The following is a 13,917-nucleotide window of genomic DNA, read 5'->3' on the forward strand; positions in this document are numbered from 1 at the left end:
ACGGTAAAGCCGAACCGCAAACCCCCATCCCTCTTTAACAGTCAGACGTGGTACACCGATAGCGACACAGAGACTTGATGCAGTATTTCAGAGAGATAGAGATGAGAAAGAGGGCTATATTTATCATTACGCCAATGAAATGAGCTATGAAAAGGGAGGGCCGGTGTGGTGCCTGAGGAACTTCTGTTTCGCCAATGAAACGCCATCTGTGCAAAACAATGCGCACTAGGGTCATAAACTAGGAGCCATTAGTGCCGGGGTGAAATAAATCAGAATTAGATAAATATGCGCCTCTCAGTCAAACCGGCTTGGGATGGATGCTCGGCAGACACAAACACCAATCATACAGCGAATAGAGTTATTTTTTTCTCTCTCTTTTTTTCTGTAATCTGTTTCTTTCCGGACTGTAAATTGCGAAGAGACCTCAGAGCAAACGACTCTGACGCCAACTCAGGGCTTAAAGAGTTGATCCGGTGGTAAGCCATGCAAATAGCAACACATAGACCCAACCCCGGTGTCATGAGATACTGTAATTAAAGACAACACAGTAAATCTATTAGCAAAAGGAGATTAGTCCTTCCAGTCAAATCCATGGGCTCTCTCAGTAGTGGGGTTGTCTAAGGTTTACCTTGTGATGGAGGTGGGACAGGGCCATAGTAAAATGATCCTCGTGTAAATACAGTTAGCAGTATCAAATTCTGAATAGAAGATAATTACAATTACTTTTCCTACTACTACTACTACTCCTCCTACTACTACTACTCCTACTACTACTCCTACTACTGATAATGTAGAAAACAACGCTATGTGTCATTCTTGAATTGCGGTGGCATTTGGGGATTTATGAAAATGTTTACCTTCTTGTTTTTAAATTTTGATTTAAATGTATTTGGGTACATCTTCCCCTTCTAAATCACTAATATGGCAGCTTAATGACTTTAAATACCGTTACACTCTGAGAGAAAAAAAAGGTGATCTAGAAACTAGAAAGATCTAGAAAATAAAATGGTTCTTCGGCTGTCCTCATAGGAGAACCCTTTGAAGAACCCTTTTTGGTTCCGGGTAGAAGAACCCTTTTGGTTCCAGGTAGAACCATTTTGGGTTCCAGAAGAACCTTTTCCACAGAATGATCTACATGGAACCCCAAAAAGGTTCTACCTGAAACCAAAACGGGGTCTCCTATGAGGACAACCGAAGAACCCTTTTTCGTAGGATAACATTGTACCACCAGGAAGAGTAGTAACACCAACGATGGTGACACCAATGAGACATTTTAGGTTATTGTGGATTTTCTTAAATGGAGGCCCCATATTTGTATTTATTAAAGATCCCCATTAGTTCCTGCCGAGGCTGCAGCTACTCATCCTGTGGTCCAGCAAAATGAAGGCGCTTATACAATTTAAAAAACATTACAATACATTCACAACAGATTTCACAACACACTAAATGTGTGCCCTCAAGCCCCTACTCCACTACCACATAGCTACAGTACTAAATCCATGTGTACGTATAGTGCGTATGTTATCGTGTGTGTGTGTATGCACGTGTCTGTGCCTACGTTTGTGTTGCTTCACAGTTCCCGCTGTTCCATAAGCGTGCTTCAATTTTACCGCTTGCTTCAGTTACTTGATGCGTAGGTATTTAATTTTCATTTATTTGAGTAGGGACAGATGCAATAATACTGACACATTGCAATGTACAACAGTAAGATGAATTGCATCATAACACTATCTTTGTAATGAGAGGTGTTCAAGGTGGTAACACCAAATGACATAAAACTGAGGGGCAGACATTATCCTAGTACAAAAAAAAAGGTATTTTAATAGCCTTTGTTTTTATTGATCTATACAATATATTACATCTTTTTTTCTTCTTCTTCACTTTCTAGCATTCAAAATAATAGATACATATCTCTAAATCCCCAAAACATGTCAGTACAACTCTACACATTACTACTGGGACAAAGCCAATTTTCTTACCCTAAGTACATTAAACAATACCTAACCAAAGACTTGCAGTATAAAGGACATTATGTGGTATCATAGTTCAATATCAACAAAAACATGTATGATGTGTTAACTATTTCTCATGTAAAGTGCAAATGCCACTGCAGTTCAAGAACGACCCCCATGTCATGGAAAAGTTTACAACTGAAATGCTAACCTACTACTGTACTACATAAATACGTACAAGTGTCTCTCCTTAAAGATGCACTATGCAGAAATAGCTCCACCGTGGTTGAAAAAATGTATTCTTATAGTTCCCCTAATAACAGTTGATGTGACACACCAGGCGGTCATAGTGTAGAGAATCATTGCACCATTCTAAACCGCTGTGAAATATGCTTTACAAAATAAAAAAATTTTGTGTTTGAAGCTGGTACACAAAACCAAAAGTAAAAGAGGCAAAAATGAAACTTAAAAATGGGAAGCATAAAATAGCACGCATAGAGAATATCTATCGCTTCTTAGACTTGTTTCAAAGGGAATGAAAGATCTATAACTCACATTTCTATGTGGATTTGGTCGGGCCGCCCAAAAAGTTACATTTTGTAGCTTTAAACTTGCCACGGAAAATTCCATGTCCGATTGAAGCACTGACCTACTTCCACCTGAGGGATGACCTTCCTCCTTTGGCTTACCTCCACCTGGTTATCAATTAAAGAAGCCTAATCTCCAGATCTACTGGAACGGGTCTGCTGAGGACACATTAACTCAAGGGATCACAAAGATTTCATTCCCCCTGTTTCTCCATATCTGGCGTTCCTGAGTCGCCTACCACACGGGACTAGACTAATCCTTAAACGTAAAGGGGCTCAGTATCCGTTACCATTGTCCTCTAATGGCTTTTCCCCTAATATCTAATCCCAAATCCCAAAGGGCAGTGGAGTCAGAGTTTGGCTTTATTAACTATGGCAGAAGCAGGAACACAGGGAGACGAGGAGAATGGGACTGGATTTAACCCTGAGGTCAGAAGCAGTAAAAAAATAAAGAAATATTAACCGTGTTTGATTGCTCCAAAGCTCTTCATTCCCTATGGGTGTCCCCTCTAACCTCGGATGCTTATGTACACACAGGATTAAATGGCAAGCGGAGCATGGTCAACTGGAGGAGCCCCCTTGGGACTTTGGTGTCCCACAAATCTACCCCCTCCCGACTCTAAAGAGATTCCAGATCATTCCTTCCCATTGGGCCTTGTTCCCAAACAAAACACCACCTGGAGTCTAGGAGGCGAGTCAGGTGTGTTACGTCGAGGGCTATTTCTTTTATCCGTTAGCAAATGAATACCAAAAAGGCCCATTGACACATTGTGAGGGAGAAGAAAAGGGCCGCCATTTTGCTTTTATTGACCTGGGATGATTCATCTCAGGGCAGGAGTGGGGGGGTTGGGAGGGAGGACACTGAAATAATTACCTGCATAATTCACACAGAGAGAGAAAGAGAGAGAGAGAGAGAGGGAGAGAGAGGGAGAGAGGAGAACTGCTGAAGCCTGGTGTTTTAGATTTGCCTGACATTCACTTCATCTGGCTTTTAATTACCTTTTGCCTATAGCTTCTCACCGACGTACTTAATGAATAAGTGTATAATATACAGGGATAATGACAATAATAATTTTAAAATCCCCCTGCGTTGACCCCATTTGGAAAATTGCATCCTTCCCATAAATACAGACCCTTAAAATGGGAGAATACCTTACATGTCTCGAATCAAATTACCAGACTGTCTGAGGGAAAAAAAGAGACACAGATAATATCGGTCAAACCGAATTATGTGGCAGAACCAATTAAAACAATAATAATGCCACATCAGTTTGTCGGTGATGCGTTGGTTAAGTGAGCATTGCAGTCAAAGAGCATTAAGATCCCGGCATATGAGAGAGAGAGAGAGAGAGGGAGAGGGAGAGAGAGAGAGAGAGAGAGAGAGAGAGAGAGAGAGAGAGAGAGAGAGAGGGAGAGAGAGAGAGAGAGAGAGAGAGAGAGAGAGAGAGAGAGAGAGAGAGAGAGAGAAAGAGAGAGAGAGAGAGGGAGAGAGGGAGAGAGGGAGAGAGAGAGAGAGAGTGGCAGCATATTAACTCTTCACAGAGAAGAGGGGGGGGATCTGTCTAATAAACCCAAAGGAGATTGGATCTGTTAATCAACAGTGAGGCATATAAAACATGTCATCCTGTGTCCTAGTCCTTCACCTTGAACTCTGAACTTTTATGGAACTATCAAGATGGTGTGAAAAGCCCCGTGGGTAGTGACTGGAATGTAACCCCTAACTGGCTTAGTAAGAGAGCTGGGGTTTACCATTATGCCAGTACAAAGCAAGGTGAGCTACTCTGTGATTTGTGTGAACATTTGCATCTAGCCCTTACTCATAAATTCACTGGAAACACATTCTTACCTGGGGTTCCAGAGATCTCCACACTCAATGTGCGTTCAATGGTTTTGTTCTCAAACGGGGATCCCTTGTGGTCACTGAAAGACAAAAGAGATTGAACACACCGTTTTACTTCACATGGGAAAATGTGACATCAATAAAGGCCGTTGTGATCTTAGAAATGGAAATGAGAGTTAACAAAATGCCTCATGTTGGTGCACATTTTTTGTCTTTTCGATTTACAGTAAATACACAAAAGTATGAGGACACCCCTTCAAATTAGTGGATCCGACTATTTCAGCCACACCTGTTACCGACAGGTGTATAAAATCAAGCCCATAGCCATGCAATCTCCATAAATAACATAGGCAGTAGAATGGCCTTACCGAAGAGCTCAGTGACTTTCAACGTAGGTACCGTCATAGGATGCCACCTCAGATCGTAACATTTCTGCCCTGCTTGAGCTGCCCCGGTCAACTGTAAGTGCTGTTATTGTAAAGTGGAAATGTCAAGGAGCAACAACAGCTCAGCCGCGAGGTGGTAGGCCACACAAGCTCACAGAACGAGACTGCAGAGTGCTGAAGTGCGTAACGCATAAAAATGGTCTGTCCTCGGTTGCAACACTCACTACAGAGTTCCAAACTGCCTCTGAAAGCTCACGTCAGCACAAGAACTGTTCGTCGGGAGCTTCATTAAATGGGTTTCCATAGCCGAGCAAGCCTAAGACCACCTTGCGCAATGCCAAGCATTGGCTGGAGTGGTGTAAAGCTCGCCACCATTGGACTCTGGAGCAGTGGAAAAGCGTTCTCTGGAGTGATCACGCTTCACCATCTGGCAGTCCGATGTACGAATCTGGGTTTGTCGGATTCCAGGAGAACACTACTGGCCACAATGCAACAATGCCAACTGTAAAGTTTGGTGGAGGAGGAATAATGGTCTGGGGCTGTTTTTCATGGTTTGGGCTAGGCCCCTTAGTTCCAGTGAAGGGAAATGTTAACGCTACAGCATACAATGACACTAGACAATTCTGTGTTTCCAACTTCTTGGCAACAGTTTGGGGAAGGCCCTTTCCTGTTCCAGCATGACAATTACCCCGTGCACAAAGCGAGGTCCATACAGAAAGGGTTTGTTGAAGAAATTTACCTCAAGCCCATCGAACACCTTTGGGATGATTGGATGCCGACTGAGAGCCAGGCCTAATCGCCCAACATCAGTGCCCGACCTCACTAATGTTCTTGTGGGTGAATGGAAGCAAGTCCCTGCAGAAATGTTACAGCATCTAGTGAAAAGCCTTCCCAGAAGAGTGGAGGCTGTTATAGCAGCAAAGGGGGGACCAATTCCATATTAATGCACATGATTTTGTAATGAGATGTTCGACAAGCAGGTGTCCACATACTTTTGGTCATGTAGTGTATCTTTGTTGTTTTCTTTCGTGTGCTCTATGTAGAATGTTGAAAAACTCTTGCACTTACTTTGGAGACTCTGGGGTCAAAGGAAGTGGCAAGGTGGTTGGTTTGGCTGCAGAACACAAAGGAACATGGGTAATTATTTAACTAGATAGATAACAAGTTGAGGCAAAAGAGATCAAGTCCACGTCTGCAAATCAATCTCAGATTGGCACATTAACAGAAGGCAGCATTCCAAAACCCAACCCAGTACGGTTAGCATAATGCTCTCTTGCTATTGATTTACAAGAGCAAAAAACCAACATCTGTAATTTTTGTTCACTGTTGACTTCGTGAGGATGAAGTGATGGAATTGGCAAGTGTACAGAGTACAGAGTTTGACACAGATATCCCACTCAATAAAAACAAACTAAAGAGGCGACGGCACAAACATCACACTGGGAGGTGGTGGTCGTAGTGGTTAATGGGAGGTGGTGGTGGTCGTAGTGGTTAATGGGAGGTAGTGGTGGTCGTAGTGGTTAATGGGAGGTGGTGGTCGTAGTGGTTAATGGGAGGTGGTGGTCGTAGTGGTTAATGGGAGGTGGTGGTCGTAGTGGTTAATGGGAGGTAGTGGTGGTCGTAGTGGTTAATGGGAGGTAGTGGTGGTCGTAGTGGTTAATGGGAGGTAGTGGTGGTCGTAGTGGTTAATGGGAGGTGGTGGAGGTCGTAGTGGTTAATGGGAGGTAGTGGTGGTCGTAGTGGTTAATGGGAGGTGGTGGTCGTAGTGGTTAATGGGAGGTGGTGGTCGTAGTGGTTAATGGGAGGTAGTGGTGGTCGTAGTGGTTAATGGGAGGTAGTGGTCGTAGTGGTTAATGGGAGGTAGTGGTGGTCGTAGTGGTTAATGGGAGGTAGTGGTGGTCGTAGTGGTTAATGGGAGGTGGTGGTCGTAGTGGTTAATGGGAGGTGGTGGTCGTAGTGGTTAATGGGAGGTGGTGGTCGTAGTGGTTAATGGGAGGTAGTGGTGGTCGTAGTGTCTGTCGTATCTCTAATTTTTGTTCACTGTTGACTTCGTGAGGATGAAGTGATGGAATTGGCAAGTGTACAGAGTACAGAGTTTGACACAGATATCCCACTCAATAAAAACAAACTAAAGAGGCGACGGCACAAACATCACACTGGGAGGTGGTGGTCGTAGTGGTTAATGGGAGGTGGTGGTGGTCGTAGTGGTTAATGGGAGGTAGTGGTGGTCGTAGTGGTTAATGGGAGGTGGTGGTCGTAGTGGTTAATGGGAGGTAGTGGTGGTCGTAGTGGTTAATGGGAGGTGGTGGTCGTAGTGGTTAATGGGAGGTGGTGGTCGTAGTGGTTAATGGGAGGTAGTGGTGGTCGTAGTGGTTAATGGGAGGTGGTGGTCGTAGTGGTTAATAGGAGGTAGTGGTCGTAGTGGTTAATAGGAGGTAGTGGTCGTAGTGGTTAATAGGAGGTGGTGGTGGTCGTAGTGGTTAATGGGAGGTGGTGGTCGTAGTGGTTAATGGGAGGTGGTGGTCGTAGTGGTTAATGGGAGGTGGTGGTCGTAGTGGTTAATGGGAGGTGGTGGTGGTCGTAGTGGTTAATGGGAGGTGGTGGTCATAGTGATTAATGGGAGGTGGTGGTCATAGTGATTAATGGGAGGTGGTGGTCGTAGTGGTTAATGGGAGGTAGTGGTGGTCGTAGTGGTTAATGGGAGGTGGTGGTCGTAGTGGTTAATGGGAGGTGGTGGTCGTAGTGGTTAATGGGAGGTGGTGGTCGTAGTGGTTAATGGGAGGTACTGGTGGTCGTTGTGGTTAATGGGAGGTGGTGGTCGTAGTGGTTAATGGGAGGTACTGGTGGTCGTAGTGGTTAATGGGAGGTGGTGGTCGTAGTGGTTAATGGGAGGTAGTGGTGGTCGTAGTGGTTAATGGGAGGTAGTGGTGGTCGTAGTGGTTAATGGGAGGTGGTGGTCGTAGTGGTTAATGGGAGGTGGTGGTCGTAGTGGTTAATGGGAGGTAGTGGTGGTCGTAGTGGTTAAGGGGAGGTAGTGGTCGTAGTGGTTAATGGGAGGTAGTGGTGGTCGTAGTGGTTAATGGGAGGTAGTGGTGGTCGTAGTGGTTAATGGGAGGTGGTGGTCGTAGTGGTTAATGGGAGGTGGTGGTCGTAGTGGTTAATGGGAGGTGGTGGTCGTAGTGGTTAATGGGAGGTGGTGGTCGTAGTGGTTAATGGGAGGTGGTGGTCGTAGTGGTTAATGGGAGGTGGTGGTCGTAGTGGTTAATGGGAGGTAGTGGTGGTCGTAGTGGTTAATGGGAGGTGGTGGTCGTAGTGGTTAATGGGAGGTGGTGGTCGTAGTGGTTAATGGGAGGTAGTGGTGGTCGTAGTGGTTAATGGGAGGTAGTGGTCGTAGTGGTTAATGGGAGGTAGTGGTGGTCGTAGTGGTTAATGGGAGGTAGTGGTGGTCGTAGTGGTTAATGGGAGGTGGTGGTCGTAGTGGTTAATGGGAGGTGGTGGTCGTAGTGGTTAATGGGAGGTAGTGGTGGTCGTAGTGGTTAATGGGAGGTAGTGGTGGTCGTAGTGGTTAATGGGAGGTAGTGGTGGTCGTAGTGGTTAATGGGAGGTGGTGGTCGTAGTGGTTAATGGGAGGTGGTGGTGGTCGTAGTGGTTAATGGGAGGTGGTGGTCGTAGTGGTTAATGGGAGGTAGTGGTGGTCGTAGTGGTTAATGTGAGGTAGTGGTGGTCGTAGTGGTTAATGGGAAGTGGTGGTCGTAGTGGTTAATGGGAAGTGGTGGTCGTAGTGGTTAATGGGAGGTGGTGGTCGTAGTGGTTAATGGGAGGTGGTGGTCATAGTGGTTAATGGGAGGTGGTGGTCGTAGTGGTTAATGGGAGGTGGTGGTCGTAGTGGTTAATGGGAGTTAGTGGTGGTCGTAGTGGTTAATGGGAGGTGGTGGTCGTAGTGGTTAATGGGAGGTGGTGGTCGTAGTGGTTAATGGGAGGTGGTGGTCGCTGTGGTTAATGGGAGGTAGTGGTGGTCGTAGTGGTTAATGGGAGGTGGTGGTCGTAGTGGTTAATGGGAGGTGGTGGTCGTAGTGGCTAATGGGAGGTAGTGGTGGTCGTAGAGGTTAATGGGAGGTAGTGGTGGTCGTAGTGGTTAATGGGAGGTAGTGGTGGTCGTAGTGGTTAATGGGAGGTGGTGGTGGTCGTAGTGGTTAATGGGAGGTGGTGGTCGTAGTGGTTAATGGGAGGTGGTGGTCGTAGTGGTTAATGGGAGGTGGTGGTCATAGTGGTTAATGGGAGGTAGTGGTGGTCGTAGTGGTTAATGGGAGGTGGTGGTCGTAGTGGTTAATGGGAGATGGTGGTCGTAGTGGTTAATGGGAGGTGGTGGTCGTAGTGGTTAATGGGAGGTGGTGGTCGTAGTGGCTAATGGGAGGTGGTGGTTGTAGTGGCTAATGGGAGGTGGTGGTCGTAGTGGCTAATGGGAGGTAGTGGTGGTCGTAGTGGCTAATGGGAGGTAGTGGTGGTCGTAGTGGCTAATGGGAGGTGGTGGTGGCTAATGGGATGTGGTGGTGGTGGTAGCGGCTATTGGGAGGTGGTGGTGGTGGTAGTGGCTAATGGGAGGTGGTGGTCGTAGTGGCTAATGGGAGGTGGTGGTGGCTAATGGGATGTGGTGGTGGTGGTAGCGGCTAATGAGAGGTGGTGGTGGTGGTAGTGGCTAATGAGAGGTGGTGGTAGTGGCTAATGGGAGGTGGTGGTGGTAGGGGCTAATGGGGGTGGTGGTGGTGGCGGCTAATGGGAGGTGGTGGTGGTAGGGGCTAATGGGAGGTGGTGGTGGTGGCTAATGGGAGGTGGTGGTGGTAGCAGCCAATTGGGAGGTGGTGGTGGTAACGGCTAATGGGAGGTGGTGGTGGTAGTGGCTATGAAGTAATTGTTGCATGCATTTGGAACCAAAAGCAGAGGAAGAAAGGAGAGTAAAGGAATCTTGTGCAGTTGCCTGAGGCTCTGGCTGTCTCCAAATGCAGTTAAAGAGTGTCGCTCAGTCAGACAATTAAGTCATTAGGGCAGAGCTCTGCCCAGAGTAACTAGGTAGACATTCAGCACCTCCGCTTGATCCAGCCAGATAGTGGTTGATTTAACAAATGCCATGCTGAATCAAAACATAACAGGCTACTACCCCTGTCCCACCTCCCTGTTAAGTCAATGTTGAGGCAAGGGTCTGTACCAATTCTAAAGAATGCCTTTTGGAATAGATGGTGCACCAAGCAATTTATTTTTTGTACTCAGAGTGATAGCGTCGAATTAGCATTGGGGTTAGTGTGTAGTCAAACTGGGAAGTGGTTAAAGCAGGAGAGGGAGAAGAGAGAGAGGGCAGGGATGCAGCGATGATTACCTAACAACAGGAGGCTCTGGTCCTCGGGGTGCCTGCAGACTGCCTGCATGTGTAGGTGCTGCTGTGTGACGGAGGGAGTGGGGTCTGGATTTCTAGAATCTGGGAAGAATGGGCTTGGCAGGCCCCATGAGAGCGCCATGGGGCTGCCTATGGCATCATCATCGCGAACATCCTCCCCGAAACAGTCAGCCTGCTCCACTAGGCCAACCTCTAGCCAGCCCAGCCCCAGCCCCAAATCTAGCCCCTGGTCTGGCTGGCTAACCCAGCTGCCTAGGCCTAAGCTCTCGGCCAACAGGGGGTCCGAATCAGGCTCCTTGGCCTGTCTGAGACCCCATCTGCAGGGATCGATATTGACAGTCCCTCTGTGCTCCTTCTCCTCCACCTCAATAGCCTGGCTGGGACACTGATCCCTCTCCAGGACTCCAGAGCTCATTCTTGAAGAACGGCTCTTGCAAGGCTGAGGGGTAGTAGTGGGCGGAAGCAAGTGGGCCTGATAGCGGGCGGGCCTCTGCTTGGAGGTCAGCAGCTGGCTAAGCAACGGATGCCCTGGCTCCTCCTCTCTTTTCTTAACGGTCACTGCAATGTGCCTAGGCGCGGCCCCACCACGGTCATGCCTGCCCCAGCACTCAATTGCCTGAGTGGCAGCGCCCGCCTTATGGCAACGCCCACAGCTGCCTGTCTGACCCGTCTCTCTAGGAGGGAGAGAATAAGAATGCATGTACCTAATGAACCTAGCGGCTGCCAGGCGCCCCGCGTCCACCGCAGGCTGCAGACCTGGCGGCCTTCCTTCTTCACTGGACGGCCTGCGCTCCAGTTTGGGGCGGGCATGGGCGCTGTCGTTCCTACGTGCCTGGGGGACAGGAGCGGGTGCCGCCGCGGGTTCGGACTGTCCCTCAGTGCCACCAGCCCCATGAGCGCAGCGACGCCACTTCCCAGCCCCCACACCAGCCACACTACACTCGCCAGCAGCCCGGCTCTCACCTCGCTGGTGATGTGGCTGCTGCTGCTGCTGCTGTGACACGACAGACGACGAGGACGACTTCTTCTTGGAGGCGATCGAGGAGGAGGAGGAGAGGGAGGAGAAGGAAGTGGTGGAGGACGGTGAGGAGGAGGAGGACGAGGCGCCCAGCAGGCCGCCCTTGTCTTTGCCGCCGCCCCCCCAGGCGCTCTTGGCTTCGCTGGCTTTGGTCTGGAGGAGGATGTCGTCGGTGGCGGTCAAGTACTTGAGCAGCTCGGTGCACGGGCGCCTCACTAGACGGCTCTGCTGCGGACAGCCCCCCCTCGGCTTGCTGTTCCAGGAGATCTCCGTCTGCAGGGGGGTGTAGAAAGACAAAAGAAAGAGAAAGAAAAAGAGAGGAAGAAAGAGAGTGGAAGAGAGAGAGTGAGGCTCAGCATAGTGGGTCGCCCAACTGTCTGGGAGGCGGTGGTGGGAGCGCCGCCCGCCCATCATCTTAATTGCGTGGCCCCCGAGCGCCACCGCAGCAGCGCTGTCCTCAGGGAGCCTTCCAAGCACCGTGCTCCAGAAATGGATGTCAAAAGTACGGTTTAAAAATAGACTTTTCAGAGATGTGTAAGCTGTGTGTATGCACTGTTTACCAGACAACAATGCTCCCAACGCATTCCAAATGCAGTTTTTTAAACACTGAGGGACGTATATTCAGGCGTATATTCATACGTTTTTCCAAACAAGGAAGAGTAAACAAACGCATTATTTATGTGCCATCGTACTAAATAAAAATCTAATCTTCAGGCGCATTCATCATGTTCCAATGAAATGCTGCAAGTAGCAAAATACTGGAACCACCTACTTCATTTAATTGGCATTCCTGTGCCCATTATACTTAAACCCAGTGAAATACTAGATTATCTCAAAAGAAACCCATTCGCTCTACAGAACAGTAACAGTAAGAACGGGTAACAACATCAAGACTGTATGACTAGATATTTAAATCTAGATCTAGCAGCATCAATCTTACCGCTTGTCAACGTTTGATTTTCCACAGACACCGTTACAAGGGAGGGGGGGATAAGTGCTTTAGCTAATGAGACAACAGTCCTGAAACAGGCAATCAGGCTGTTTTCATTACGAGATGGCCCCCAGGAGGGTACAGTGGAACAGAAGTTTAACATCTTCCAAGGCCAAAAAAATACAAGAAGAACTGAGACGGTGAACAAACATGGAAGGGCCCACGGAAGCGATGCATTTGAAGTGAACCAATGGCGCGACTGGGTAGATACCTTGACAACAGCAGGTGGTGGTCTGATCCGGTGGTTGCTGGCTGCATGGTTTTGTGCCTTGTCACCTATGTATTGATTATAGCTGAGCTGGGAGTTCGCGGGCGCCAGAAGGAGCTTCTTCAGCTGCAAAAGACCCAAACAGAACAGGGAGGAAAGGGGAGGAAGAGGAATGAATGGAGAAAAAAGGGGTGAGCAGAGTTAGAGTTTACCCAAACGCTGCCTCTGAAATGTCATCATTTCACTCAGTTAAACAATCCGAGAGAGATGGTCAATGCTTTTGTAAATGTGTGACTGAGGATGTTTGATTCATCTCAGTGTACAGAAACAGTATGAAGACAAACACATTGCCGCCTATCAATAGAGGCCTTTCACCTTGTTGTTTACAGTGCTAAAATGACAAGTCAAAGAGGTAACCTGTCTTTCACCTCGTTGTTTACAGTGCTAAAAGGACAAGTCAAAGAGGTAACCTGTCTTCCACCTTGTTGTTTACAGTGCTAAAAGGACAAGTCAAAGAGGTAACCTGTCTTACACCTCGTTGTTTACAGTGCTAAAAGGACAAGGCAAAGAGGTAACCTGTCTTTCACCTCGTTGTTTACAGTGCTAAAAGGACAAGGCAAAGAGGTAACCTGTCTTTCACCTCGTTGTTTACAATGCTAAAAGGACAAGTCAAAGAGGTAACCTGTCTTTCACCTCGTTGTTTACAGTGCTAAAAGGACAAGTCAAAGAGGTAACCTGTCTTCCACCTCGTTGTTTACAGTGCTAAAAGGACAAGTCAAAGAGGTAACCTGTCTTCCACCTCGTTGTTTACAGTGCTAAAAGGACAAGGCAAAGAGGTAACCTGTCTTTCACCTCGTTGTTTACCGCTCCTAAAAGGACAAGGCAAAGAGGTAACCTGTCTTTCACCTCGTTGTTTACAGTGCTAAAAGGACAAGGCAAAGAGGTAACCTGTCTTTCACCTCGTTGTTTCCAGTGCTAAAAGGACAAGTCAAAGAGGTAACCTGTCTTTCCATGGCAGGTGTTTTGGGATATTGACACAATGTGCTTTACTAGTGTGATTCACAGAACAATGAGGAGGGGTGGCATTAAATACATGGACTATGACTCACCAAAATAAACAACATTCCAGGTAAAAACCCCCTCAGGAAAGGCCTGATCGAATAAATGATGCCACTGTCATTATATGAGGTGAGATGGATTTCATTTTTCATCCCTAGCTTGATTTCAAGGCCCGTGGCATAATGTCGACCATTACAGACCCACCGCAGTGCATGTTTCATTACATTGGTGCTGCTCGTACGCTACAATGTAATTAGCACCTCACAGCTAACACTGAGCCATTCGATTTCCTCTTTCATCCAGGCATCTGCATCATGGTCAGCTCAGCACACAGACATGTATGGGGGGCTGCAAGGCACACAGACGCTTTTGGTCACTGGCCTGCTTCGCTCGCAGTTCCTTATCTGGTGTCGGCGGTGGCCCCAGGAAAGGGGCTGGAGCGAAGGGGGTGTGCTGGGGGATGAGGGTTTGTGGTCGTGGATGGTGG

At 47.7% G+C, this 13,917-nt stretch overlaps 1 protein-coding gene across 7 annotated transcripts in view; it reads right to left on the reverse strand.

The window, feature by feature from the left end:
• The window catches only part of LOC110500614 (peroxisome proliferator-activated receptor gamma coactivator 1-alpha), a 59,442-nt gene that overhangs the window by 15,903 nt on the left and 29,622 nt on the right, over positions 1–13,917 (reverse strand). For 4 of the 7 annotated variants that reach the window (XM_036958078.1, XM_036958077.1, XM_036958076.1 and 1 more), the window contains exons 4-7: positions 12,375–12,497; positions 11,118–11,445; positions 5,834–5,879; positions 4,386–4,459 (exon numbers count right to left, since the gene is read on the reverse strand). In XM_036958078.1, the coding sequence (XP_036813973.1) occupies positions 4,386–4,459; positions 5,834–5,879; positions 11,118–11,445; positions 12,375–12,497 (571 nt within the window). Of the gene's footprint in view, positions 1–4,385; positions 4,460–5,833; positions 5,880–10,136; positions 11,446–12,374; positions 12,498–13,917 lie in introns of all 7 variants that reach the window. The other 3 variants (XM_036958074.1, XM_036958073.1, XM_036958072.1) reach the window with 1 other exon arrangement.

This window comes from Oncorhynchus mykiss, chromosome 21, assembly GCF_013265735.2.
Source record: "Oncorhynchus mykiss isolate Arlee chromosome 21, USDA_OmykA_1.1, whole genome shotgun sequence".
Lineage (NCBI taxonomy): Eukaryota > Metazoa > Chordata > Actinopteri > Salmoniformes > Salmonidae > Oncorhynchus > Oncorhynchus mykiss.